Source organism: Neovison vison, chromosome 12 (assembly GCF_020171115.1).
Source record: "Neovison vison isolate M4711 chromosome 12, ASM_NN_V1, whole genome shotgun sequence".
Lineage (NCBI taxonomy): Eukaryota > Metazoa > Chordata > Mammalia > Carnivora > Mustelidae > Neogale > Neogale vison.
In genome coordinates, this window is record NC_058102.1 from 98,024,136 (window position 1) to 98,051,389 (window position 27,254).

General features: G+C 35.7%; 1 protein-coding gene and 3 pseudogenes across 1 annotated transcript; 1 reads left to right on the top strand and 3 right to left on the bottom strand.

Moving 5' to 3' along the window:
- Window positions 1–1,159: 1,159 nt before the first annotated feature.
- Window positions 1,160–2,095, bottom strand: LOC122891168 (olfactory receptor 6C3-like). Its single transcript, XM_044226646.1, has one exon. The coding sequence runs from the start codon at window positions 2,093–2,095 to the stop codon at window positions 1,160–1,162; it is 936 nt and encodes a 311-aa protein (XP_044082581.1).
- Window positions 2,096–11,835: 9,740 nt separating this feature from the next.
- LOC122891006 lies at window positions 11,836–12,722 on the bottom strand (annotated as a pseudogene).
- An 8,903-nt stretch (window positions 12,723–21,625) lies between these two features.
- Window positions 21,626–22,266, top strand: LOC122891711 (annotated as a pseudogene).
- Window positions 22,267–25,264: 2,998 nt separating this feature from the next.
- Window positions 25,265–26,200, bottom strand: LOC122891559 (annotated as a pseudogene).
- Between the last annotated feature and the right edge of the window lie 1,054 nt (window positions 26,201–27,254).

Sequence of the window (27,254 nt, forward strand, 5' to 3'; positions counted from 1 at the left end):
GGTGATGGTCTTCCTCTGTACAAATCCAGGTTTATAAGACTGTGAGAGGCCGTTGTTCTCTCAAATGTATCAACACAAAGGTGCAAGAAACATGAAGAAACAGAGAAAAATTCTCTAATCAAATAACAAAATTTTTATTAGCAGAGTCTAGAGAAATATAAGCACATCTGACAAATTATTCAAAATAACGGTCATAAGATACTCAATGAATTAGGAAAATGGCATGTGTTTTAGTTTTATTGCATTTGCTTCAAATCTTTAACAGGTATAAATAGTTTTTTAAATATTTTATTTATTTATCTGACAGAACAAGTGAGAGCAAGAGAAGGCCCAAGTAGGCAGAGCGGTGGTCAGAGGGAGAGGGAGAAGCAGGCTCTCTGCTGAGCAGGGGGCCTGATGCGGGACTCCATCTCAGGACCTGGGATCATGACCTGAATGGAAGGCAGATGCTTAACTGACTGAGCCACCCAGGTGCCCCAAGTATAAATACTTAAAAAAATGGTAAAGAACATGGAAATTCTATAAATAGTAAATAATATCATGATCAATATTTACCCTGTAATATGCACTATATTTCACAAAATACAAAGCTCTACATTTAAAGTACAAATCACAACTAGTTATTACTTCTAAGAAGAGAATTTAATATATAATAGTTTGGGAGTGTAGATTTTTTAAATGAGCACATAATGTATTATTTGCCCCAGGTGTATAGGTCTGTGAATCATTAGGCTTACACATTTCACAGCACACACCATAGCACATACCTTCCCCAATGTCCATAATAACCCAGCCACCCTACCCCTACCCCCTCACCTCCAGCAACTCTCAGTTTGTTGTGAGATTAAGAGTCTCTTTTTTTAACTGTTACGAGATCATCAATGAACTACTTGAAAACACACAGGAGATCACACACTAATTTTGAAACTATATGTTCCATTTAGGGAATTTATTAACAGAATTAATACTATTTTCCATATCGTGCTATAGGGTATGTAGTATAGAAATACACTTCATTTCCACAAAGTTTTGTAGGAGATGGGGCATATAAGAGACTACAAAAAGAAGCATACTGATATAGATATTAGGAATTTCAGGATTTTACCTAGTTACTCTTTAGACTCTCCTTCCCCCCCACCCCCGCCCCAGGAGAAATATTTCATTTACTTGAAGAAAATATTACTTTATGGACCACATCTCTGAAGGCTTGTTTTACTTGCTGGTTTCTCAGAGTGTAAATGAAGGGGTTTAGCATGGGGGCAACAGAGGTGTTGAGAATAGCTACTCCTTTTGTCAATGATGCCTTTTCTTTTGCAGAGGGATTAGCATACATAAATATACAGCTTCCATAAGAAATGGAAATGACAATCATATGAGAGGAGCATGTGGAGAAAGCCTTTTTTCTCTGACTGGCAGATGGGAAACTCAAAATCGTTCTGATAATATACATATAAGATAAAATCACCAGTGCCAAAGTGAATAGCAGAGCAACCAAAGCAAAGTAAAAACCAATCACTTCTAGGAGCCACGTATCTGAACAGGATAGTTGTAGAATGGGAAAATAGTCACAGACAAAGTGATTGATGACATTGGAAGCGCAGTAATCCAGCTGGAGCAGAAGCATGAGGGGTGGGAAAATGGTCAGGAACCCGCCCAGCCACGCACAGAGCACAAGCACTGTGCAGAGTTTCCTGCTCATGATGGTGGGGTAATGAAGGGGCTTGCAGATGGCAACATAGCGGTCATAAGACATGGCAGTTAGAATGTAAAATTCTGTCACCCCCATGAAAATAAGGAAAAAGAGTTGGGCTATACAGTTGTTATAGGAAATAGTTTTATCCCTGGTGATAATTGCTCCCAGAAATCTAGGAATACACAGAGTTGTAAATGAGATTTCTAAGAAAGAGAAGTTTCGGAGGAAGAAATACATTGGTGTCTGCAGATGAGGGTCCACCAAGGTTAGGGTGATGATAGTCAGGTTTCCAGTGACACTTAATATGTATGTGATAAATAAGAAGAGAAAAATCACAATCTGAAGGTCAGGATCATCAGAAAGGCCTAGCAGGACAAACTCTGTGATCACTGTGTGGTTCATTCCTCTCTTTCTCTCCCTCCTTCTCTCTGTCTCCTGTTTCTTTAAAGATATCTAGATGGCAAAAGCATTAAAGGGAGGATATGAAAGGTGTAATTCATGATGATCAATATCACCATCACTGATACAATTATAAAATATATTCTATACTTCATGTTGATCTTATTTTGATCCTCTTGTTTGCATTTGGTTATAATGCATATTTGTGAGCTTTGCTTTATTAGTTTTCTTATTTGAAATGTAGCAGAAGTTTGTTAATCTTCATGCAATAATCTTTCTTATGTATTTATAGTTATACCACCACCTAAAAACAGAAATGTTCTTAATTCCATCACAAGGTAGTGAAAGAAGGCTTAAGTAACAACCTTTATACATCTTATGACATAAGAAATCAATCAATGATTTTCTTAGCAAGTAATTTATCACTATTAATTATTTAATTTAATCATTAATTTTATTTTACATATTAATAATTTGGAATATAATTTTCAAGATAGTGTGAGAATGTATATATTATATATATACATATATAATAGCATATTATATATACTTACTGTGTGAGAGAGGTAATAGCCCTATTATTTTATTTAAGAAGTAAAGAATATATTCACTTACTCATTTATTGTTTTTTCTTGTAATTCCATCAAAATTAATGTTTCACTAGTTTTTCATTAATTTTCATATCTTCTGTGACTTGCTAGAAATATACATACAAAAATATTTTTATTTTTGAGCTTAATGGAGCTGCACCTTTTTTTAAAAATTTTACACTGAAGCACAAATTTGGAAAGTAACTACTTGCCTCAGATATTAGCAGTTCTGTCACCCAGATTGTTGCCCACTGCATATTCCATTTGAACATCCTTCTTTCTGAGCTATTAGCTTTATGAAAAAAAATTTGGTTCTCTTGTAATTCTGTCTCACACTTATCTTTTACATGAACAGTGATCCATAAGGATATTTCAGAAACATACAGGAAAATGTCTTCTATTTGTACTAACATACAGGTAATTCCCAGTTGTGCTGGATATCCTGTGCTATAGATTTTGATTATTAAATTTATGACATTTATCTCCTTTATATTTTAAGAGTCAAATTTGTGCTGTGAAGAACAGAATGCAAATCATTGCTTCTCTGCCAGACTCCAGCAAAGTTCACTCTGATCAAATTTGATTCGATTTGATTAGATTTCCTTTGATGGCTCAAAGGAAACAGTTCAGGAAATAAATACAAAATGTCAGAAAACCTTAAAAAATGTGTAAATAATATGATAGTCCTCTTCAATAATGTTAATCTAAAAACTTAGGAAAGCACTAATTAAAGAGAGGACTGAGAAGGATATAATATCATTGGTGTATGAGTGCAAATTCTTTAACTAGATTGATTTTCCTCCACTTGCGCTTATAGCTCAAATTTTCCAAGTCAATTTGTTTTGACCTCAAAGGAAAGTTGTTCATTGATCTCGTGGGAACAAGACCAAGTCCAGGCCAGACTGTATATTTACAGACCACAAGGGATTCCTGGAAGCCATCCTTACATTTCTCAGTAGCCTTTTAATTCTTTTCTATAGTGAATCTCCCTTGAGAATGGTTGTGCTCATTTTTGTATCCCACAGAGGACCTAAAATGTTGACGTCTACAAAATAATTACTTCCATTAATCACAATTTCTTAATATTTTGTGAGTAATAAAAACTGTTGTGAAAACTTTTTTATAAAAATAAACTCAATCTAATTTATTTTTAATCATCTGGAAATATAAATCTTTCTAAATATGCCCTTTTTATTATTTATCCTTAGACTTTCTTGGTGTTGAAGCATTGAGAAACAAGGTTATTTCGTAATTCCAAGTTAAATAATAACTATTATAAGGCACCTATTGTGGTTACATTTTTAAAAAATTCCAATATACATGTTAATTTAACCCTCATCACAAATGGGAATATTTAATTACAGTGTCAATTTGCCCATCTAATTTTTAAACTTGGCCTTTATATTTATTTGTCTTATCTTTAATATTCTAATGAGAAATATCACCAAGTACTAATATTTTACTTATTTGAAATTCTGGATAGTGAATTATTATTGATTTTTAAATGTCATTTTTTATATTTCCCAAATATTTTGATAATAAAAAGTATACTACATGTAATCAGTTAAAAGTAAGGCATACATATGTTATATAATTATATAAACTAATAATACACATTAAATAATAACTATTTAATATTAAATAAGTGCTGTATATCTAAAAAAAAATAACAAGACATAAGTACTTTAACATAAAAAATACAATTGTCAGTTTGTATAATCAGATAATGAGATATTTACCGATGGAGAAGTAAATCACAGTTGGAATGCAAGACTTTTCGGAAATTACTTACTGGAAGAGAGGAATTAGAACAGAGTGGGGAGAAAAATGGAAGGAAAATGTAGGCATAACTGAAATTTATGACTGAATACTGTGTTTACTTAAGGTACCTAAAGGAGCAGTCAGTAAAAGAGCATGCTGGCAAATGTGGCTTTATATCATAGGGAGTGATGCCCTTGTCCACTTCATTTATATTTTTTTCAGCTTTGTTGAGCTAGAATTAACCTATATAATATTGTGTAAGTTTGAAGGGAACAATGTGTTGATTTTAGACACTTGTGCATTGTGAAATGATTACCAAGGTAGGGTTAGTTAGCCCATCTTTCACTTGTATATTTACCTTTTCTTTTTTGTGGTGAGAACATTTAAGATTTACTCTCTCAGCAACTTTAAGTATATAATATGGTAATCTTGTAGATCAGTTCTGTTGCAAGAATGAAATGGTGTCATGTTTTTACCCTAAAAGCCCAATTAATAGGCAACACAGTAATGCTCATTTGACTGGATTCTCATTCCCAGGATTTCCTGTAATTGTTATTTAGGTGTAGAGGCTTAATCCAGGCTTAGGTTTGGGGACTCTTATTTTGCAAAAATTTAGGTTTGGGAATTTTTTTGCAACTATCAAGAGGAGACACATGTTTAGTCTTCTTTTTTTTATTCTTAGCAGCTACTGTTGATCAATGGCTGGATCCTGTAATTCATGATATGATGCAGAATGGTGATGTTCTTAATCTGTTATTTACCATTTGCTTATTCATTGTTACAGTTTACACAAAAAAGCCCAGGTGAATACCTACTTCATTTCTATTTCATAGTCAGAGTTGGTTGTCTAGTATCTTTTTGTTGGTATCTTTAGGAATAAATGGCTCTATAAATTTTGTATTTGTTGTAGGTCACATTAGTGATTACACACGTATTTCAAGGGAGATTGAAATTGTCATCCCTCTCTCTTTGGAGTGCTTTAGTCAGGGGGAGACCCTTCTCTTTTGGACCATACACTTTTCCTCTTTGATTGTTTCCTTTGCATCTTGTAGGACAAGTGTTTCCAGGCTCATGCTACACTTTTCTGTATTAGAACTGGACTGAGTCATTTCTCCAAAGAGGCCTTCTTACATTGGTTAGGAAATGTGAATGAAGGTAAGAAACTGGGTACTAGCTGTGAAAATTACTATGAGTTTGATCATCCTTTGTAGGTATTTTCAGTGGATAGGGCCAACACACAGAATTTTTTAAAAAGATGTCATTTATTGGGGCGCCTGGGTGGCTCAGTGGTTAAGCCGCTGCCTTCGGCTCGGGTCATGATCTCAGGGTCCTGGGATCGAGCCCCGCATCGGGCTTTCTGCTCAGCGGGGAGCCTGCTTCCTCCTCTCTCTTTGCCTGCCTCTCTGCTTGCTTGTGATCTCTCTCTGTCAAATAAATAAATAAAATCTTTAAAAAAAAAGATGTCATTTATTTATTTGAGACAGAAAGAGCACAAGTGAGAGAGAAAGAGGGAATGGGTGGTGGCAGGGGAATGGGGGGGAAGAACAGAGGGAGAGGGAGAAGCAGACTGCTCACTGAGCAGGGAGCCCTAGGTGGGGCTCAGTTCCAGGACCCTGGGATCATGACCTGAGCTAAAAGCAGCCACTTAACCCACTGAGTTACCCAAGAATCACACACACACAGGTATATATATATATATATATATATATATATATTTTTTTTTTTTTTTAAGTAAAATGCCTATGAGTGCAATTTCAATCTACCATTCAAATTTAGGACTACAATATTTTTGTGAAACTCCTTCTACCATATACATGCATATATATAATATATTAATACATATTTATTAATAAGATAGAGATATATGTATATATCTTTAATTAAAGTGTTATTTATTTGAGAGAGCATAAGTGTGGCAGGAGGTAAAGGTAGAGGAAGAAGGAGAAGCAGACTCTCTTGCTGAGTAGGGACCTTGGCACAGGGCTCATTCCCAGGACTTTGGGATCATGACCTGAACTGAAGGCAGATGCATAACTAACTGAACAACCCAGCACCCCTTTATATATCCTTTATCTTGTAATTAGAACCTTGGCTATGGATGGAATTAGAGAAGATTCTTTTTTTTTTTTTCCAATTTATTTATTTTCAGAAAAACAGTATTCATTATTTTTTCACCACACCCAGTGCTCCATGCAAGCTGTGCCCTCTATAATACCCACCACCTGGTACCCCAACCTCCCACCCCCCCGCCACTTCAAACCCCTCAGATTGTTTTTCAGAGTCCATAGTCTCTCATGGTTCATCTCCCCTTCCAATTTACCCAAAAGCACATACCCTCCCCAATGTCCATAACCCTACCCCCCTTCTCCCAACCCCCCTCCCCCCAGCAACCCACAGTTTGTTTCGTGAGATTAAGAGTCACTTATGGTTTGTCTCCCTAGAGAAGATTCTAATATCGTATTAATCTTCATTTGCTTCTTTTTCTCACGCTGCCCATAAAGTAACATTAGAATAACAGTGACAGCACTACTATCCACCATATTATTCCTACCTAGGAACAACTTAAGATTTTTTTTAAGCTATTGTTTTTGCTCTTAGATTAAATCCCACTTGGATGTACAGTTCAATTATAGCACTTAAGATCTCTTGGAATAATTCCACCTCATTTGGTTATCTCACTAACTAAATATATATTAAATATATTTATTCCAGTTAAGTATAATGGCTTATGCCAGTAGAATACACATTTCTTTCCACTCCTTTCAAACAATTTTGACTTGCTTTCTGAGGATTCCTGAGACAGATTCATGGAGCCATTGAAAAGTGAAACTAGAGGGGTGTCTGGGTGGCCCAGTCAGTTGAGCCTCTGACTATTTGTTTTGGTCCAGGTCATGATCTCAGGGTCATTAGATCCAGCCTTACCTTAGGCTCAGTGCTCAGTGAGGAGTCTGCTTGGGATTCTCTCTATGTCCCCTGTTGGCCCTCCCCCACTCTCTCTCGCTTTCTCTCTCACAAAAATAAATATATTTTTTTAAAATATTAAATGGAATTGAAATTGAAACATAATACTGAATATTGGATGAATAAGAAGTCTAGGAAGCATCTTCAGAGGTTTTGTTCTTAACACATCAATAACATGGGGTGCCTGGGTAGCTCAGTCGGTTGAATGACTGACCCACTATTGGTTTTGACTTAGATCATGATCTCAAGATTGTGGGATGGAACCCTGAGTCAGTCTCCATGCCCATCATGGAATTTGCTTCAGATTCCCCTCCCCGCCCCCGTCCCCTCTGTTCTACCAGCTCACACCCACTCTCTCTGTCTCTAAAATAAATAAAATCTTTTAAGAAAAGTTGATATCTTACCCTTTTGAAATTTTTACCATCAAGTAAATATGAATGGTGATTAATTAATTCTTCTGATAAACTAGTCAATGGCAATTTCATTGATGTTCAAGGTAAGGAAATAACTCTATTTTAAAAAATACATGAGATTGAAGTCTCATAGGATGTCCCTTTGACAGTCTGAGAGAGGACTTTTTGACTGGTTCCACTTCATTTCAGGTATTTTAAAATAAAGAAAACTAAAATAATTCTTTCTGTTGTGCTGGATGGAAGTCTCCCTAAGTAATGCATTAGCATTGATAGTCTGTTTTTTTAATCTTATGTGTTTATTCACTTATCTTTAGTTAAAGCCCTTTAAAAGTCATTAGAAAGATATATTCAGAGAGTACTCCAAAGAAATTTGCTCTATTGATCATGTTACTGTGTTTCTTTTTCCTTTATTAAATTATTCAGAATGAGTTGTTCACATTTATTTTAATATATTAGAGGAAAGAAAAAGAATTTAATTAATGTTAAGGGCAATATCTAGCCGAGCTTGATAGTAATTCTGGAATACACTTCTGGCACTACTCATTCATTCTTGACAAATTAACTAGAGATCATGTGAAATCTCTGTCCAAATGAAACAAAATCTCCACAGTTGACTCCACTGAGTGACTAGAAGAATTATTTTATTGGAATTTTCTTTCACTGTTCTTCATATTATTTTGGATGACCATTTTCCTGGAGAACTCACAATTATTTACATTTATTCATTTCATCAAGGATGGGAAGGTCAGTTTTTAATAATTCATACAGTTGTGTATAGAAACAAATCAAGGAAAAAAGAAAGCACCAAATTACATTTAATAGTATTTTCAGAAATGATAACACTCATATCATTAGGGGTTTTTGCTGAATATTAACACATGACCTTATAGTTTTAGTTTACTAATCATTCATCTATAATTTGAATGAGGAAGGAAACTAAATTAATAATTTAATTAATAAAATTATGACATTAAAACTTCCTATTAACTCATATTTTTGACATTATAGGGTTAGTTTATTTATTACAGAATGTATTTTTTTGTTATTAGAAGAGGATGGATTGGGGTGCCTGGGTGGCTCAATGGGTTAAAGACTCTGCCTTCCACTGGGATCATGATCCCAGGGGTCTGGGATGGAGCCCTGCATCAGGGCTCTCTGCTCAGAAGGGATCCTGCTTTTCCCTGTCCCTCTGCCTGCCTCTCTGCCTACTTGTGATCTCAGTCTGTCAAGTAGATGAATAAAATCTTTAAAAAAAAAAAAAAAAGAAAGGCAAGGATTAAAAACGAAAAAAGGGTCGCTTAGTGGATTTGTGACTTTGGATGTTACTAAAATTTTTTAAGCTTCCTTTTTCTTCATTTGACATGGAGTTAAAATGTAAGGAGTGTTTTGAGAATTAATTCAACTAATATAAGTGAACACACTCTATAATTTATATGACACTAGGATATATAAATAGCTGCTTTATTTATTTTTGTTTTAGTTGGCATTAATTTCAGACTTTGGGAAGGATGCTCATGGTAGCTGTAATTTTTCAAAGACAATTTATTTCAGTGATATTTAGGACTTTTATTATTTATCTCACTTAAACACACTTTATCTTAACTTAAACACAGTTATGAAAGTTTTATTCTCTTATTCTATATTCCCATTGAAGAACTGAGGTTCGTAGAGATGGTATAGCTTACACAAATTCACATAGCTAGCAAGTATAAAATATAATCTTAGCCTTCCCGAAATTAAAGTCTGTCCTCTTGAACACAATATCCGTAGCCTATCTCCAAATGGCAACACACATAGCCATAGTAACTTCCTGTTCTTAACTGAAAATGAATTAATTGTTACAGTAAAACAAAATATACTGTCCTGTTTTTATACTTTTTAATATATCCGGTTGCAAATCCTTACCCCAATATACTCCATTTAATTTGACTAAAGTTGAACTAATGAGTCAATAATAAGGCTTGGGAGACTTTCACTGCCTTCTATATGCTAGGCTTAACTCTGCTTTTCATACAGGTTCACAAACACAGATTGTCTGTAATAGTAAAATATTGGCAAATCTCATCATTGTCATCTAGGGGAACAAGCATTTCTGATAGCCTTCCTTTGCCATTGAACAATGGTGTTTTCTATCATCAATATTTTTGTCTTGTTCTTCCCATTTTTTCCCAGGACGAATATACATATTTAACTATAGAGAGTTAGAAAGAGCCAAATACATAAAGGACAAAAAGGAAATATCAGTAGGTGTGTTAAAACGTTTTGGCATGGTTTTTACACAGATTTAACTTGTACAGAGTAGTAAATATGTGTTCCCTGGCTCAAGGGAAATAATCCAGTGAATCAAAATTGCCAGAAATGGGGGAACCTGGGTGTCTCAGTGGTTAATCCTCTGCCTTTGCCTCAGGTCATGATCTCAGGGTCCTGGGATCAAGCACCGCATCAGGATCTCCACTCAGTAGGGAGCCTTCTTCCCTCCCCTCTCTCCCTGCCTCTCTACCTACTTGTGATCTCTGTCTGTTAAATAAATAAATACAATCCTTAAAAAATTGCCAGAACTGGAATGTGTACAAACGCTAAAGAATATAAAACATAGTACACATTAGTATTGAAGTTGAAACAGGAAGCTTGAGAGATAGTGTCCAATGAGATAGCAGAAATAAAACCCAACAGCAAGCAAAAACAACAAGCACTAAGTGTGAAGTTTGTTTCCTTTGACATTACTTTTCAGACAGAGATTAGCAACCAAATATCTTAATTCCTAATGCAGATCTCTATTGAATGCATCTCTACTCATTGGCATGTTTTTTAAACTGGTGATCTACCACCTTGTACTAAGTCGATTCATTCACTCCATTATTTTTAATCTGACTTCTAATAAGAAGTTTTGGTGTCATAATACCACTCATATATTTTTTTTTCTCACTCTATTGCTCACCACCAACAGCAGTTAAAGAATTTCTTATTTTAGTTCATGTTCTATTTTATATGCCAAGTACAGTAATAGGAGTTAGTACCATCTCTGACTAGACTATAATCATATAGTCATGTCCAAATGAGATAGTATGAATGAAAAGCACCAGTAAAATTGTGCAAGTCCTTAGTCAAAGCTATGCAAAATATGGAGGTCTTTAGTGAGTTTTAATTGTGTATATAATAAAGCAAATAATTTTTTGTCTGTTTTGTTTTTCAAATCAGGTTATGATATTGGCTGTTATAGCTGAAGACCTCAGGCAAATAGTGCAACTTTTTTGAACACCTATTTACACGCTTGTAAAGAAGAGATAATTAGTCTAATTTGCCATATACCTGTGAAGATTAAATATGATGTGGTTTAGGACATATCTAGTTCAGCATAAGGCACAATAATAATGTTCTCTATAGAATAGATTTGTATGGAATTTCCATCAAATGTCCTGGTGGCATGAGTGTAATGATGACTGCTTAATTTTTTATAACTTTAGGAAAGAAACCGTAATATTAGTAAAAAAAAATTAAGAAATTAAGAGTTTATTAAGACAGTGTTTACTCATTCACCATTACAGTATGCAATACAATATTTTTATTATTCAGAACAATCAGAAAATAACTTATATTTTATAATCACAGGATTTCTATTTGGAACTGTAAATCAGTGAGAAAGTGGAACCTATAGACAGTTTGAAGGAAAGCCAAACATGATTATTTTCAGTTTAAAGAAAGCTTCAACAAAGTGCTCAGCATTGCAAGCATCTCTGAGATGGATATGGGAGGATATTGTAGAAGTTGAAATTTTATTTTTTCTTTGTTGAATCTTCATGATGACATCCATTCATGTTAATATATATATATATTCAATTTATTTATTTTCAGAAAAACAGTATTCATTATTTTTTCACCACACCCAGTGCTCCATGCAATCCGTGCCCTCTATAATACCCACCACCTGGAACCCCGACCTCCCACCCCCCCGCCACTTCAAACCCCTCAGATTGTTTTTCAGAGTCCATAGTCTCTCATGATTCATCTCCCCTTCCAATTATATTTTCATTTCTTTCTCAACAACACTGTTAAGTAAGTTTTTGTAAACTTGTTTTACTTGATGGTTCACCAGGACATAAAAAAAAGGGTTCAATGTTCAGGGCGGGGGCAATTGAGGTGTTGAGAATAGATACTCCTTTGGTCAGTGATGCTCTTTCTTTTGCTGAAGGCTTGACATACATGAATATACAGCTCCCATAAGAGATGGAAAGGACAATCAAGTGAGAGGAGCACGTGGAGAAAGCCTTTTTCCTCTGACTAGCAGATGGGATTCTCAGGATGGTGCTAAGGATGCACAGGTAGGAGAGAATCACTAATGGCAAAGTGAAGAGCAGAGTGACAAAAGCAAAGTAAGAGCCAGTCCTCTCCAAAAGCCATGTATCTGAGCATGAGAGTTGTAAGATGGGGAAACAGTCACAAGAGAAATAATCAATTACATCAGAAGCACAGAAATCTAGCTGGAGGATGAATGTGAGTGGTGGGGAAATGGTAAGAAATCCTCCTAGCCAGGACCCAAAGACAAGCAGGGTGCAGATTTTTTTGCTCTTGATGGTGATGTACTGAAGAAATTTGCAGATGGCAACGTAATGATCAAAAGATATGGCAGTGAGAAGGAAAAAATGCAGAAACACCCATGAAGATGAAGAAAAATAGTTGAGCTAAACAATCGTTATAGGAAATGATCTTGATATTTATAATGATTGCCCCCAAAAATCTTGAGATAGAGACACTGGTGAATGTAATTTCTAAGAAGAAGAAATTCTGCAGGAAGTAATATATAGGACTCTTGAGATGACAGTCTATCAAGGTGAGGATGATGCTGGTTAGGTTTCCAGTGACACTTAATACATAAACCACAAATAAAAAGATATCGTTGTGGGTCATCTGATGCCTAAGGGAATGAACTCTGTAATCATTGTATTATTTCTGATGCTGCTTTTTATTTTCTTTAAGCAAAATCTACTATTGAGAAATAAAACAGAAAGAAAGAGTAGAATAGTAAAGGAATTGAATAGTAGAGGAATAGAATAGTAAAGGAATTGAAGATTTAAATGTTCATATTTGCTTCTTTTTTAAAGTTTTTTATTTAAATTCCAGTTGGTGGGATGCCTAGGTGGCTCAGTGGGTTAAGCCTCTTCCTTTGGCTCAGGTCACTATCTCAGGGTCCTGGGATTGAGTCCTGCATCGGGCTCTCTGCTCAGCGAGTAGCCTGCTTCCCCTCTCTCTCTGCCCGTCTCTCTGCCTACTTGTGATCTCTCTCTCTGTCAAATAATAATAATTTGCTCCAATATACCTTCTGTCCCTCTCTTTCTTTCTTCTTCTTCTGGGATCCCAATTATTCTAATACTGTTTCATCCGATGATATTACTTTTTCTCTTGATCGCCTCATGATCCAGTATTTATTTATCTCTCTTTTTCTCAGCTTCTTTATTCTCTATTATTTGGGCTTGTATACCACTCATTCTCTCTTCTGCCTCATTTATCCTAGCAGTTAGAGCCTCCATTTATGATTGCTTCTCATTAGTAGCCTTTTTGATTTTGACTTGGTTAGATTTTAGTACTTCTATTTCTCCAGAAAGGGATTCTCCAATATTTTCTATGCTTTCTTCAAGCTCAGCTAGTATCTTTACATCAGTTCTGACATCTCATTAATGCCCATATTAATTAGGTCCCTAGCAGTCAGTACTGCCTCTTGTCTTTTTTTTTTTTTGAGGTGAATTTTTCCATGTTTTCATTTTATCCAAAGAAGAATAGATGAATGAGAACAAGAGAACCAACTGCTAAAAGAGTAACGACAACCCCAGAAAAATATACACGAAACAAATCAGAAGAGACAGGAAACCAGGGGAAAAAGAAAGGGGGAAAAAACAGAGTATGATCAGGTTGGTGAATAGAACAGAGGCTCACAACTAGATTTTGGGTGTATTTTGGTCTGTTAGAAGAAATTATCTCCCAAAATTTTAAAGAAAGAAAGAAAAAAATATATATATATGGGTAAATATGATGAAGGGATGCAATATGACTGTAAATATGAAAATTGAAAAACATTTTTAAAAAAGAATTGATAAAAAGTTGATTGAGAAAAGAATTTTCTCAGAATTTTTAAATTTAAAATTGCTATTTAAAAAACATTTTTAAAAAAGGAGAGAACGTGATGAGGCAGAGCACTAGAATAAAACCATATACTAGATTTATGGTATATTTTTGTCTGTTCGAAGAAATTGTATCCCAAAATTTTAAAGAAAGAAAAACATATATATATATATATATACAAAAAATAAGGCTAAATACAGTGAAGGGATAGTCTGTGACTGTAAAAATGTAAATTAAAAAGCCTTTAAAACAGGAATTGATAAGATGGTTGGAAAAGGAAAAAAGAAAAATTCAAAAGAAATAGAAAAATAAAAAATGGTAATTAAAGAAATTAACTTTTGAAAGACTAAAAACATGGGAAAATTTTTAGGTGTACAGTTTACGACATTAAGTACATTCACTTTGTTGTGCAATGATCACCACTATCCATCTCTAGAATTTTTTCATCTAAAACTGAAACTCTATACCATTAAACAACAACTCCACATTCTCCCCTGTCCCCTAGCAGAGTTTGGTACCACTGTTCTACTTTCTGTCTGTATGAATTTGGCTATTCTAGATTCTTCTACAAGTAGAATCATATAATATTTGTTTAAAAAAAAAAGGAATCATGGGACAAAAGCCATGAATTTTATGTGCTGTTTTCCTCTAGCACTGGAGTTTTAGAGTTCTCATTGATTGGTTAACTTGGTCTTGGCTGGATATTCTTGTTGATCTTCTCCGGGGATGGTCCTGTTGCAGTGATTAACAAATGTGTTTGCCTCAGGCAGAATTGTACCTCCCTTGCCAGGGGCCAGGTTTAGTCATCTGCTCTGGTTTGGTCTTGGTAGCTTTTGTTCTCTGAGAGCTTTCAACGCATCTTTGGAAGATGAGAATGAAAATGGTGACCTCCCAATCTCTGGCCCCAGTGGACCCAAGAACTCAGGGCCCCACTTTTCAGTGAGCCCTCAGAGAAAAGCAGTCAATCACTCCTGTCTCCCTGGTCTCTGGCCACACTCCATGCTTACCCGGCCTGTGACCAAGCTTTAGTATCTCTGGCACATGGCCCTGTTTGGAGTTTCCAAACCCAGCAGATTCCTACCATGAGTTCCCATGCCATTCCTCCCTGGGGAGGAAGGGAAATCTCTTTGGATCTGTTGTTTTCTGGGTCCCTGCTTGAAGAATAGTGGCTCTACTATGCTACAGATCATGGATTAGGGTAACCCAGACCTTACAGCCCACTTCTCAGCTCTTTCTTTGCAGCCAGCTTCCCCACTATGATACTTGGGAGCTCTGTCACACTCAGGCACCACTGGTCTTTCCGTGACACTGAGGGTCTTGAGACCACACTGTCCCAGTGAGGGTTCCATACCCCCCCTTCACAGCCTCCCCCACCATCCGACCGCTTAGCCACTGGAGTGATGTCCCTCAGCAGAGTAGGATTCTAGAAGTTCTGATTTTGTGCTCTGCTGGCTTGGTGTTTGCAAATTGCCTCAGATACACTTCTCTGCATATCCTGCCTTCCAGGAGGTGACCGCTTTTCTGTTCATAGGATTGCTGCTATTCTTTTCCTTGATCTCCTGTTGAGTTTGTAGATGTTCAGAGTCGTTTGATAGCTATATAGATGAATTCCTGGGACCAGAGGAAATTTAGGTCTCCTACTCCTCTGCCACCTTGCTCCCAATCAGTTTTATTAATTTTTTTCTTCAAAGAACGAGCTCCTGGCTTCATTGATATGTTCTATTGATTTTTTTTTTTTTGGTTCTTTGTCATTTTTTGGTTCTATGTGATTTTTTCGTTCTATGTCATTTTTTTTCTGCTCTAGTATTTATCATTTCCTTTCTTCTACTGGCATTAGGGCTCATTTGTTGTTCTTTTTCTAGCTTTTTTAAGTATGAATTTAGATTGTTTATTTGATTTTTTTCTTGCATCATACAGTAGGGCTGTATTGGTATATACTTTCCTCCCAGAACCACTTTTTCTTTTCACAAGGGTTTTGGGCTAATGTGTTATCATTTTCATTTGTTTATATATATATATATATATATATATATATATATATATGAATTTGTATATATACACATTCATATTTATATTTATATATTTCATATTTATATATGAATGTGTATATAATGTGTATATATATACACATTTCATATTTCTTCAACAATTTCCTGGTTGTCCCATTCATTAGTAGGATATTCTTTAACCTCCATTTATTTGCAGTCTTTCCAAATTTGTTTTTGTGGGTGACTACAAGTTTCAGAGTGCTCTGGTTGGTCACTATGTGAGGTATTATCTCAGTATTTTTGTGCTTGTTGTGGCCCAATTGGGACCCAGTATGTAATCTATTCTGGAGAATGTCCATGTGCACTTGAAAAAATGTATCTTCTGTTTGTTGAGGATGGAATGTTCTGAATATATCTGTTAAGTCCATCTGGTCCAGTGCGTCATTCAAAGCCATTGTTTCCTTATTGATTTCTTGTTCAGACCAGCTGGTGTATTAAAGCCCCCTACTATTATTATATTATTATCAAAGAATTCCTTTATGTTTGTGATTAATTTTTTTTATATTTGGGTGCTCCCAAGTTCAGGCATAAGTATTTATAATTGTTTGTACTTCTTAGATACCTTTTTTATGATATAGGGCCCTTCTTTGTGTCTTCTTACAGTCTTTGATTTATCTGATATAAGTATGGCTAGTATATATGCTATCATTATGGTTACTCTGGTTTTCTTTTGACATCTGTTTCAATGATAAATGTTTCTCCATCAGCTCACTTTCAATCTGCAGGTGTCTTTAGGTCTCAAATGAGTCTCTTGTAGGAAGTATATAGATAGATATTTTTTTAATCCATTCAGACACCCTAAGTCTTTTGATTGGAGCATTTAGTCCATTTACATTCAGAGTAATGATTGATAGATATGCATTCAGTGCCATTTTATTACCTGTAAACTCTTTGTTTCTGGAGGTTTTCTCCATTCCTTTCTAGTTTTTGTCACTTCTGGTCTTTCTTTTCCAGTCAAAGAGTCCCCTTTAATATTTCCTTAAGAGCTGGCTTAATTGCCATGAATTCCTTTAATTTATGTTTGTCTGGGAAACTCTTTAACTCTGCTTCTATTCTGAATGATAGCCTTGCTGGATTGAATATTCTTGGCTGCAGATTTTCCACATTACGTACTTTCAATATACATGCCAATTTCATCTTGCCTGCCAAGTTTCTGTGGAGATATCTGCTGCTTATCTTATTGGTCTTAGTAAGTTAGGGACTTCTTTTGTTTTACTACTTTCGGGATTTTTTTTTTTTAATCGCTATATTTTGCAAATTTGACTACAGTGTGTCTTGGTGTTGGCCTTCTTTTGTTGATTTTAATGACAATTCTCTGAGCCTCCTGAATTTGGAAGTTTGTTTCTTCTTCCATATTAGGGAAATTTTCAGCTATGATTTCCTCAAATAAACCTTCTGCCTCCTTTTCCCTCTTTTCTTCTTCTGGGACTCCTATGATATGAATTTTATTACCTTTGATGGTATCAGTGAGTTCTCGATTTCATGATCTAAATTTTTCTTTCCCTCTTGTGCAGTTTCGTTATTTTCCATAATTATATATCAGTTATTCATGTCTCTGCTTCTTCCATCCTTGCAGTCATTACGTCCAATGGGTTTCACATCTTAGTTTTTTTTCATTTTTCATTTAGGGCTGACTAATTTTTAGCTCTTCTATCTCTGTGGTAGTGGCCTCCCTGAAGTCTTGTATGCTTTTCTTAAGCACAAGTAATATCTTTATGATTATTGCTTTAAATTCTGGATCAGGCATATTACTTATATCTGTTTCAGTTTGATCCCTGGCCATGACCTTTTCTTGTTCTTTCTTTTGAGATGAATTCCTCCATCTTGGCTTCTTGTCTACGTCTCTTCTTCTGTGTCTTATGAAAGCTTATTATGTTTCCTGCTCCTTATATTAACATATTTATGAAGAAGAGTTCATATAATGTCCATGTCCAGTGCTCCAGGATGTGTCTCTGGTTGTGTGCTCTGTGGACTCTGCTCCTATGTTATGGCAGCTCTTTTCTTCAGGTCAGTCCTCTGCAGTGTTTCTCCTTGCATCCAGTGGGGAGTGTTTGGACCTTTGCCAGAGTGTGGTTGAGTTTTAACCAAGTGCCTTCTGGTCTGCTTGCTAAAAGAGAACTGAGGCTATTTCCATTAGAGCTGAAGCTTAGCAGAATTCTAGTCAGTAGATGTGCTGTGTGCAGGGGTTTCTGCTGGTCTGAGGGCCCACCACGCTGGTCCTAATGACCAACACTGGTTCTTTGGGAAATGGTCCTTCCAATCTGGGACTGATACTATCATCTAAGATCATTTTAAGAAATGCTTAACTGTCCAGACACCTGTCCAAGTCTGTAATGTCTCATTTGTTCTCTACATCCTTCTGAGGTTTCAGAGTTTTCCAAAGGAATAATATTTATTCCTAATTACCAATTAATTTAATATGTTAATGATCTTACTAAAATTCTTTACCTACAAAATTTCTGGGAGGGAATTATTCCACTTTCCATCATCTGCCCTTTTTGTGGTCATAAGATATCGATTCTTTTTGGCTGTATATGCTGGATGCTAACTTTCACTCTAAAAAATTCACATTGGGCAAAACTGAAGCATAAAGTAGATCTGCTCAGTGTTAAGACACATGAAATAAAGTGTTTTAAATTTCGTACAGGAATGATTACATGATGTCCTGATATTGACTATATTAAAGTAATCATTAAAAGATATTTAGATAAGAACATAAAACCATCATGTGGTCCTATCAGCCACCAATTAATGTTATAATGAACAAAAATGTATGAAACTCTTACTAAATTGTAGCAGTTTTAAGAATGTTTTCATTTATGTATTTCATATAAATTGTATGGCTTAATTTTATTCACATATACCATTGAGCATAATTGAGATTACTTGTATAAAGCATAAATTTACCCTAATAAAGCAAACATATATTCCTGAAAGAAAGTATTAAAGACATATTTTATGGTAACTATGACTGGTTTAGGCAAGGTCACTTTAAATGGCTTCTTTAATTTGTTTAAACATAAGTGCTTTTTCAAGTGTCTTTGCAATCTGTTTGTCCTCTGCCATCTTGTATTTATAAACAAATACTTGAAATATTGAAAATAAAGAATAATTCCAGGAACTTCTCTATAATTTCATACAAAGGGCATAGATAAACTCATTTCTACACCTTAACCCAACTTTCACTAAGGATCTAAGTTCCCAAATTACCCTATGATTTGTCACTTAAAGAAGTATTATTTTAACACTTAAAATGAAGCAAGTTATATTTAAAATAAGGGTTAATACAATGTCTTTCCAAGCTTGTTGGGCAAGACGATATGATCTTAGTAATGTTAATGATTCAGCCTAGCCATAATTTTATCTGCTTTCTTAACAATGGATGCAGGGGGATTAGCTGAATGGATAAACAAAAGGTACCATGGAGTTTTGTGTTCTCAAGACACCAGAATTAACCTGTAGTCCAAATTAGGACATAATTTAGATCCAATATTTCAGCGATAATGGCCTGAAATCAGAGCAGAAAAATAATAGAAGAGTTTAAATTTTTATAATAGTCCATAACTGCACAAGGACAAGAAACTTAACAGGTAACACAGAATAACAATTTCTCAATATCAACAGATTAATTTGTGAACAAGTGAATTTTTTCTCTAATCTTAGGGAAAATATTAAAAATTCATTGTGTTGATTTAGACTGGGGCTGAGGTTTCTATCCTTCTACACCATAAGAGATGCCAGGCTTGCCTTTATGTTTTTTATCTTCCCACTGAATTGTGACATAGAACACCTGACCATGATTAGAGTCATTACTATTTATTCATTCAATGACAGCTTCTTAGATGTTTATTATGTGTTGGGCTAAGCTTCGTTTTGGAGAATACAAAGATGCTAGTGACAGCTGTATGTGTAATTTTCTTCTTACAGCAAAGGGTGAGAATTCTACATTATTTTAGAAATCTCAGATTCTTTTTTTCATATCTGATACAAGCAACAAATACTCCACCCCACTCGTCTTCTTGTTCACTGTAATGATCTGAGAAGACATCTATAACATTTAATTTATATTCATTTTTAAGACATATTTATTTTCCACTGTAACCAGGATGCAGAGGAGTAAGTGCCCCTTGCTCTGGGGTTCCAAAGAGACCAGGTTTGGCCACTCACTGCTGACAAAATACAACAGCAAAGAAATGCATGGTGGTGAAACAGGAAAGGAATTTATTTCAGTGGCACTAACATCAGGAAGACAGTGGACTAGCATCTCAAAGACTCTGTCCAAAGTGCCAAAGTCCTCCCAGACTTAACAAGGGAGATGTGGGAAATGTAAGCTGGTAGGGGAAGGCAGGCAGTAATTGAAATTGATCATTGTCTTGGAGATACTCTTGTGGAGTCTTGCTGACTGCACAGTTCTTATGGCTTGAGAGGTTAATTTCAGTTCCCATCCTAGAAAACCCAGTCATAGAAAATTATTCAAACAAGGTATCAGAGGAGAACAATAATAATTTCAAGAAGGGGATATCAACAATTTAGATAGGAAGAGGCTTTTTGAGATCTTCACCTTTTGTTGATTAATTTAACAAATATTTTAGTAAGTGGCGGCACTAAATAAGCCCTTTGGTAGGCAATAATGAAAAAGTATCCCATTTTCTAGCAAAATGTTCATAGTCTGTGAAGATCTAGCATCGAAAAAGATGACATTCCAGTATATGGTGAAACTTCTAATCATATTGATAAGCATACTGTACCATGAGGCTCATGTCCTGTTTGACTACAAATTGCAGCAATACAAAGCCAATTTTATAGATGGAGGAAAGAGGGCAATGCGAATTTGAGGACTTTAGCGTTGGAGATCAACCATCAGACAGAGTGGTATAGGGCATGATGAACACCAAAGAGATCTGATTATTTAAGTATACAAAGACTTACTGTGACTCAAATCAGACTGATGGAGAATGACTAAGTATTATCTATCAGTGAGAGAATCTGTTGTTAATCCCATATTCTATGGTTATGGCTGCAGTTGTTGTTGTGGATAACTCAGTGCTCAATCCAAAAATGACAGAAACTCTTGCCAACGAGAAATGGTATTATCAAACTGGCATATGTTACATCTGAGATTACCAGTGGAAGAGTTTGGGATTCTAAGCTTTTTTAGTGAAAGCAATTTTCTGCAGAAAGTTTAGGGATTTAAGTTTAATTCCAAGAGAGTAGTTTTCTTCTGAATTTTTAATTTCCTAAGATATTTTGGAGAGAAATCTCCAAAAGCCAAAACTGGCATTTTAGATGAACTTATTTAGTACTCTTGTGAAGGAAGCGCTTTTGTGGAAAAAATAGCATCCTATTCTGACATTCCAAGATTTTTTGGTATATGTTCATGTTGCAAGATTTCTCACCTCCCCCAATAATTGGTACAATGGCTTCTTTGCGGGGAACAGCTTTGATCTGAATCACTGTTCAGATGCATATTGGCCATATACACATTATTTGTTTCCTATTAATATCTGTCTCATTCTTTAAAAGGAGGAGAAAGCATATTCACTTAAAGGGATTGTTAATATCTTTTTGGGGGTAAGCAAAATGTTAAACAGAGTTTAAAACATATAATGTTGCTCTTTTCATCTTGTTATTGTGTCATGAGACACCATGAGCAGCAAAGTCTCCAAGTGACACCCTGTACTGGTGGTGTGGGAAGTCCTGAATGGGAATCAGTGCCAGTGTCAGAAGTTTCTGGAGATGGTGGAGCTGCAGATCAGCTTGGAGAACTACAACCCACAGAAGGACAAATGCTTCTCAGACACATTAGGCTCAAGTCCACACCCTGCCCCAAGTTTTGGGGGACCAGCAGCACTGTGATGAGTCCAAGATTGTGGATATTCCCCACATGGACACGGAGACACTGAAGAAACTCAACAAGAATAAAGAAAAATAGTCAAGAAGATGAGCAAGAAGTGTGATGCCTTATTGGCTTCAGAATCTCTGATCAAGCAGATTCTACAAGCTTTGGATCCAGGCCTGAATAAAGCTGGCAATTTCCCTTCCATGCTGACCCACAATGAGAACATGGGGCCCAAGTAAATGAAGTAAAGTCCACAGTCCAATTCCAGATGAAGAAGTTGCTATGTATGGCAATGACTGTTGGTCACATGAAGATGGCAGATGATGAGCTTGTGTGCAACATCCACTTAGCTGTCAATTTCCAGGTGTTGTTGCTTAAGAAGAATTGACAGGAGGTCTGGGCTTTATACATCAAAAGCATCATGGGCAAGCCCCAGCACCTGTACTAAGGGACATCTCGATAAACTTCAGTGCTAACATTAAAAAAAAAGAAAGAAAAAATGTAATAGTCATATGAGAAACACTAGTATTGGTTTTATAACATAATTTTTTTCTGTGCATAATGAATTGAGTCAATAAAATCAGCTTCTCATGGAAAGCATAAAAGAGAAGTAATGACTCCTTTCAGTTTTCTCTTTCTATCCACATTATTCCCATTCACTTCGCTCACTTTAATACCTGTCATTTGCAATCATTATTCTCTTTGCCCAGGATATTCATTTATTTATAATTTTTACTTTTGCTTGGAATTCTTATTGCATTATTGCAAATGCTGTGAGCCGTCCTATATTTTATATTCATTTGGCCCTGGGTATATGTTTTTATAAAAGATTAATAATCCCATACCTAAATGTCTACCTTTTTATCTGTTGCTCAAAATCTTATAAGGTGGTGATGGTCTATTCTAATAATCCAAATGGCTAGTGAATGCCTGCAATGTAGTTGCTTTCAAAGTCTTTTCAGAAATAACATCTGAATGATTTTCCCTACAAGAATTAGGAGGAAATTATAAGAGACCCTTAATCTCAGGAAACAAACTGAGGTTTGCTGGGGAGTGGGGAGGGAGGTTTAGGGTGTCTGGATGGTGGACATTGGGGAGGGTATGTGCTAGGGTGAGTGCTGTAAATTGTGTTAGACTGATGATTCACAGACCTGTACCCCTGAAGCAAATAACGCATTATATATTTATTTAAAAAAATGCAACAACAAAGGCAAAGAAGACAGAATGTGGAGAGCTGAAAAAAATCTTGATCATTTGTTCCTATAAAGCATTAAAAAGTATAACAGGTAAGAAAAAAAGAGGAAGAAATTATATTTGTGAGTTTCCTCATCTATAATTATAATATATATAATTATATATAATTTTAAGAAACTGTTAATGTCCACATAATAGGTATTAAATATTGTTATTGGTTTTTCTTTTAGTTTACATAGTTTGTGCATGAACTTAATTTGTCAAATACATCACAGTGTTTCCTAATGTAAATTGATAAATGCCTGAAAAAGTCTTAGAAATCTTGACTGTGGTCATTGATATAAATTCCTTCAAAATAGATCTGACATAGTAGTCGATATGGTGTGGTAGCAGGTTAAACGAAGTGTAAGATGAATGTATGATCCACAATTCAGTAATGAGGGTAAAGGGAGCCTTGCTGGAGAGTCTTGGAGACTATCATAATCTTATTCTCAAAAACCCTTCTTACAGGGGCATGAGGTTGGCTCAGTAGTTGAGTGTCTGCTTTCCATTCAGATCATGTTTCCAGGGTTCTGGGATTGAGCCCCACATCAGGCTCCCTGCTTGGTGGGAAACCTGCTTCTCCCTCTTTCACTTCCCCTGCTTGTGTTCCTTCTTTCACTGTGTCTGACTCTGTCAAATAAATGAATAAATATTAAAAAAAAATTCTTACTGAGGAGAGAGTGTGATTTATTTTTTTAAACAGATGTGATAATGACTAAGAAATAAAATAAAGGTGAAAATTAAGATAATACCCAAAGCAGACAAGGTTTGTCTTACGCACATGACTTTAGGGTTAAAAAGAATCGACGTTTAGCAATTATTGTGAAACTGACACTAATTGTGCTAAGGCAGGAAAACTGACATTTTCTTTGACAATGGTAAGATTACCTGGCCGATAGGCTTCTTGTGCTTAAGTTGCTGCATTGATCAAATTAAATTTTAATTTCATGTAGTTTCTTTCCCCCACTAGAATCTGAGATAAGTTAGAGCAAGAATCCTCCTTCTCATCACTGAATCCCCAAAGCTTGCCATAAGTAAGAAAAGCCTGAATGAATTCATTAAACATTACAAAATCCTTTAATGTAATAATCCTAATATTGAACATGAGCTTTTATTCATAATTTATTACAAGTGAAAGTCAGGGTGAAGATGAAAGTAACCCAACTAGTCTGGGTTTTGAGATGAAAGGAAAGTGACTGAAATGACAGTTCTGAAAGCTGCAGTCTCTGTACATTGAAATTTCAACCTCTATTTCATCATGTTCATTCACCTATAAATCAGAAGCAATAATGTTCGCTTTCTAAGAAGTTTTGTAAAATAAATACTGCATGTGATTTGCTTAATACAGGGTAGTGCGTGTAGAATATTATCAGTAGATGTTATTTCTCTTCCGTACTTCCCAAAACCCTAAAGTCAGTTCTAGATGCCACAAATAAAGCTCGGTTCTCCAGAAAGGTGAACTTCCAGTGATTTATCATAGTTTCATCCATTTTATACATCTGGTGTGTTTTTAAATTGTCTGCTCTTTGCCTATTTTTAAATTTTTACTAAGAGAGATTAGTAATTAATAACACCCCATAAAATTGTTGGCAGGATTAAATGAGTCAATACAAAGAAAACAATAGCTCTAGAAGGTAGGAATTGCTGAAAATTTTTATGTTATCTTCTACCCTCTTCTAGCTCCTTTCTCTTCCTCCTCATTAGCATCATAATTATTATAAACAGTATAAATATTTTTAGTATGTATGAGTCTCTAATGTTCTAATATTTTGAAGTAAATATTTGGATTATATTCCCAGTCCTCCGGTGATTGTGTTTACTTGATTTCATGGAAATGACAAAGTGAATCAAAGTTTTCTAATAACATTCATTTCTATTACTGGGTAAGAATGAAAAGTTCAGAAATCCACATCAATCCTGACATTCTTTCCATCAAACTAAATGCCCAGTGTCTCTTCAAAGGCAAACCACTACCATTCAAAATCACAATCATTAACCCAGATGTTTTAATGCATTGAACCCAAAATTTACAGAAAATTCTGAAACAATATTCAGTTCTTCAAATGTATTGAGGTCAAGGATTGGGAAAGTTTAATATGAGAGTGGAAAAATGGGGAAAATACATAACTCTAGTAAAGACAAGGAAGTTTTGAGAAAGTGTGAATTATAGTATTTACAAGAACATCATACTTTTAATGCTCCTTATACTTTCATTTACTGGAGAAAAACATAACCGTTTGGATAGTGTCTTTAAAGGCTTGCTTTACTTGCTGGTTCCTGAGAGTATATATAAATGGATTCATCATAGGAGCGACAGAAGTATTCAGAATAGCCACTCCTTTGATCAATGATGTCTTTTCTTTTGCAGAAGGGTTGGCATTCATGAATATGTAGCTTCCATAAGAGATGGAAATGACAATCATGTGTGAGGAACATGTAGAAAATGCCTTTTTTCTCTGACTGGCAGAGGAAAATTTCAGAATTGTTCTAATGATGAACATGTAGGACAAAATTATTAATGCCAGAGTGAAAAGCAGAATCACTATGGCAGAATAAAAACTGATCACTTCTAAGAGCCACGTGTCTGAGCAAGATAATTGCAAGAGGGGAAAATAATCACAAGCAAAGTGATCAATGGCATTGGAGCCACAGTAATCTAACTGGAGAAAAAGAATAGTGGGAAGATATTTAAGAATGCTGCCAGCCAAGCTCAGAAGACAAGTAAAATGCAGACTCTTTTGTTCATGATGGTGGTATAATGCAAGGGTTTACAGATGGCAACATAGCGGTCATAGGACATGGCAGTTAGAAGGTAAAACTCAGTTATTCCCATGAAGATGAAGAAAAACAGTTGAGATGTACAATTATTGTATGAGATCGTCTTGTCTCTGGTGATAATTGTGCCCAGAAATCTAGGAATACAGACAGTTGTAAAGGATATTTCTAATACAGAGAAGTTCCTGAGGAAGAAATACATGGGGGTCTGCAGATGGGAGTCAGTCAAGGTGAGAGTAATGATGGTCAAATTACCAGTGACACTTAATATATATATGTAATAATTAAGAAGAGAAAAACATAATCTCCAGCTGTGGGTCATCTGATAGCTCTAGAAGAATGAATTCTGTGGGTACTGTGCAATTTTTCATTGCCAATCCTTTCTTCCCCCCTTTAGAGCAGAAACTATGTGTTCCCCTGTAGGACATAAAAAGTTAAAACAGGATTGAGGTTAGAGTACAGAATCTTTTTTTTTTAAAGATTTTATTTATTTATTTGACAGAGAGAAATCACAAGTAGACGGAGAGGCAGGCAGAGAGAGAGAGAGGGAAGCAGGCTCCCTGCTGAGCAGAGAGCCCGATGAGGGACTCGATCCCAGGACCCTGAGATCATGACCTGAGCCGAAGGCAGCGGCTTAACCCACTGAGCCACCCAGGCACCCCTAGAGTACAGAATCTTTTTTTTTTTCCAATTTATTTATTTTCAGAAAAACAGTATTCATTATTTTTTCACCACACCCAGTGCTCCATGCAAGCCGTGCCCTCTATAATACCCACCACCTGGTACCCCAACCTCCCACCCCCCCCCGCCATTTCAAACCCCTCAGACTGTTTTTCAGAGTCCATAGTCTCTCATGAAAAAATGCTCATCATCATTAGCCCTCAGGGAGATTCAAATTAAAACCACATTGAAATAGCACCTTACACCAGTTAGAATGGCCAAAATTAACAAAACAGGAAACAACATGTGTTGGAGAGGATGTGGAGAAAGGGGAACCCTCTTACACTGTTGGTGGGAATGCAAGTTGGTGCAGTCTCTTTGGAGAACAGTGTGGAGATTCCTCAAGAAATTAAAAATAGAGCTTCCCTACGACCCTGCAATTGCACTCCTGGGTATTTACCCCAAAGACACAGATGTCGTGAAAAGAAGGGCCATCTGTACCCCAATGTTTATAGCAGCAATGGCCACAGTCGCCAAACTATGGAAAGAACCAAGATGCCCTTCAATGGATGAATGGATAAGGAAGATGTGGTCCATATACACTATGGAGTATTATGCCTCCATCATAAAGGATGAATATCCAACTTTTGTAGGAACATGGACGGGACTGGAAGAGATTATGCTGAGTGAAATAAGTCAAGCAGAGAGAGCCAATTATCATATGGTTTCACTTATTTGTGGAGCATAACAAAAAGCATGGAGGAC

Bases quoted from the DNA above. Each gene is read 5' to 3' on its own strand.
- LOC122891168 (XM_044226646.1), bottom strand. From the start codon at position 2,095: ATGAACCACACAGTGATCACAGAGTTTGTCCTGCTAGGCCTTTCTGAT.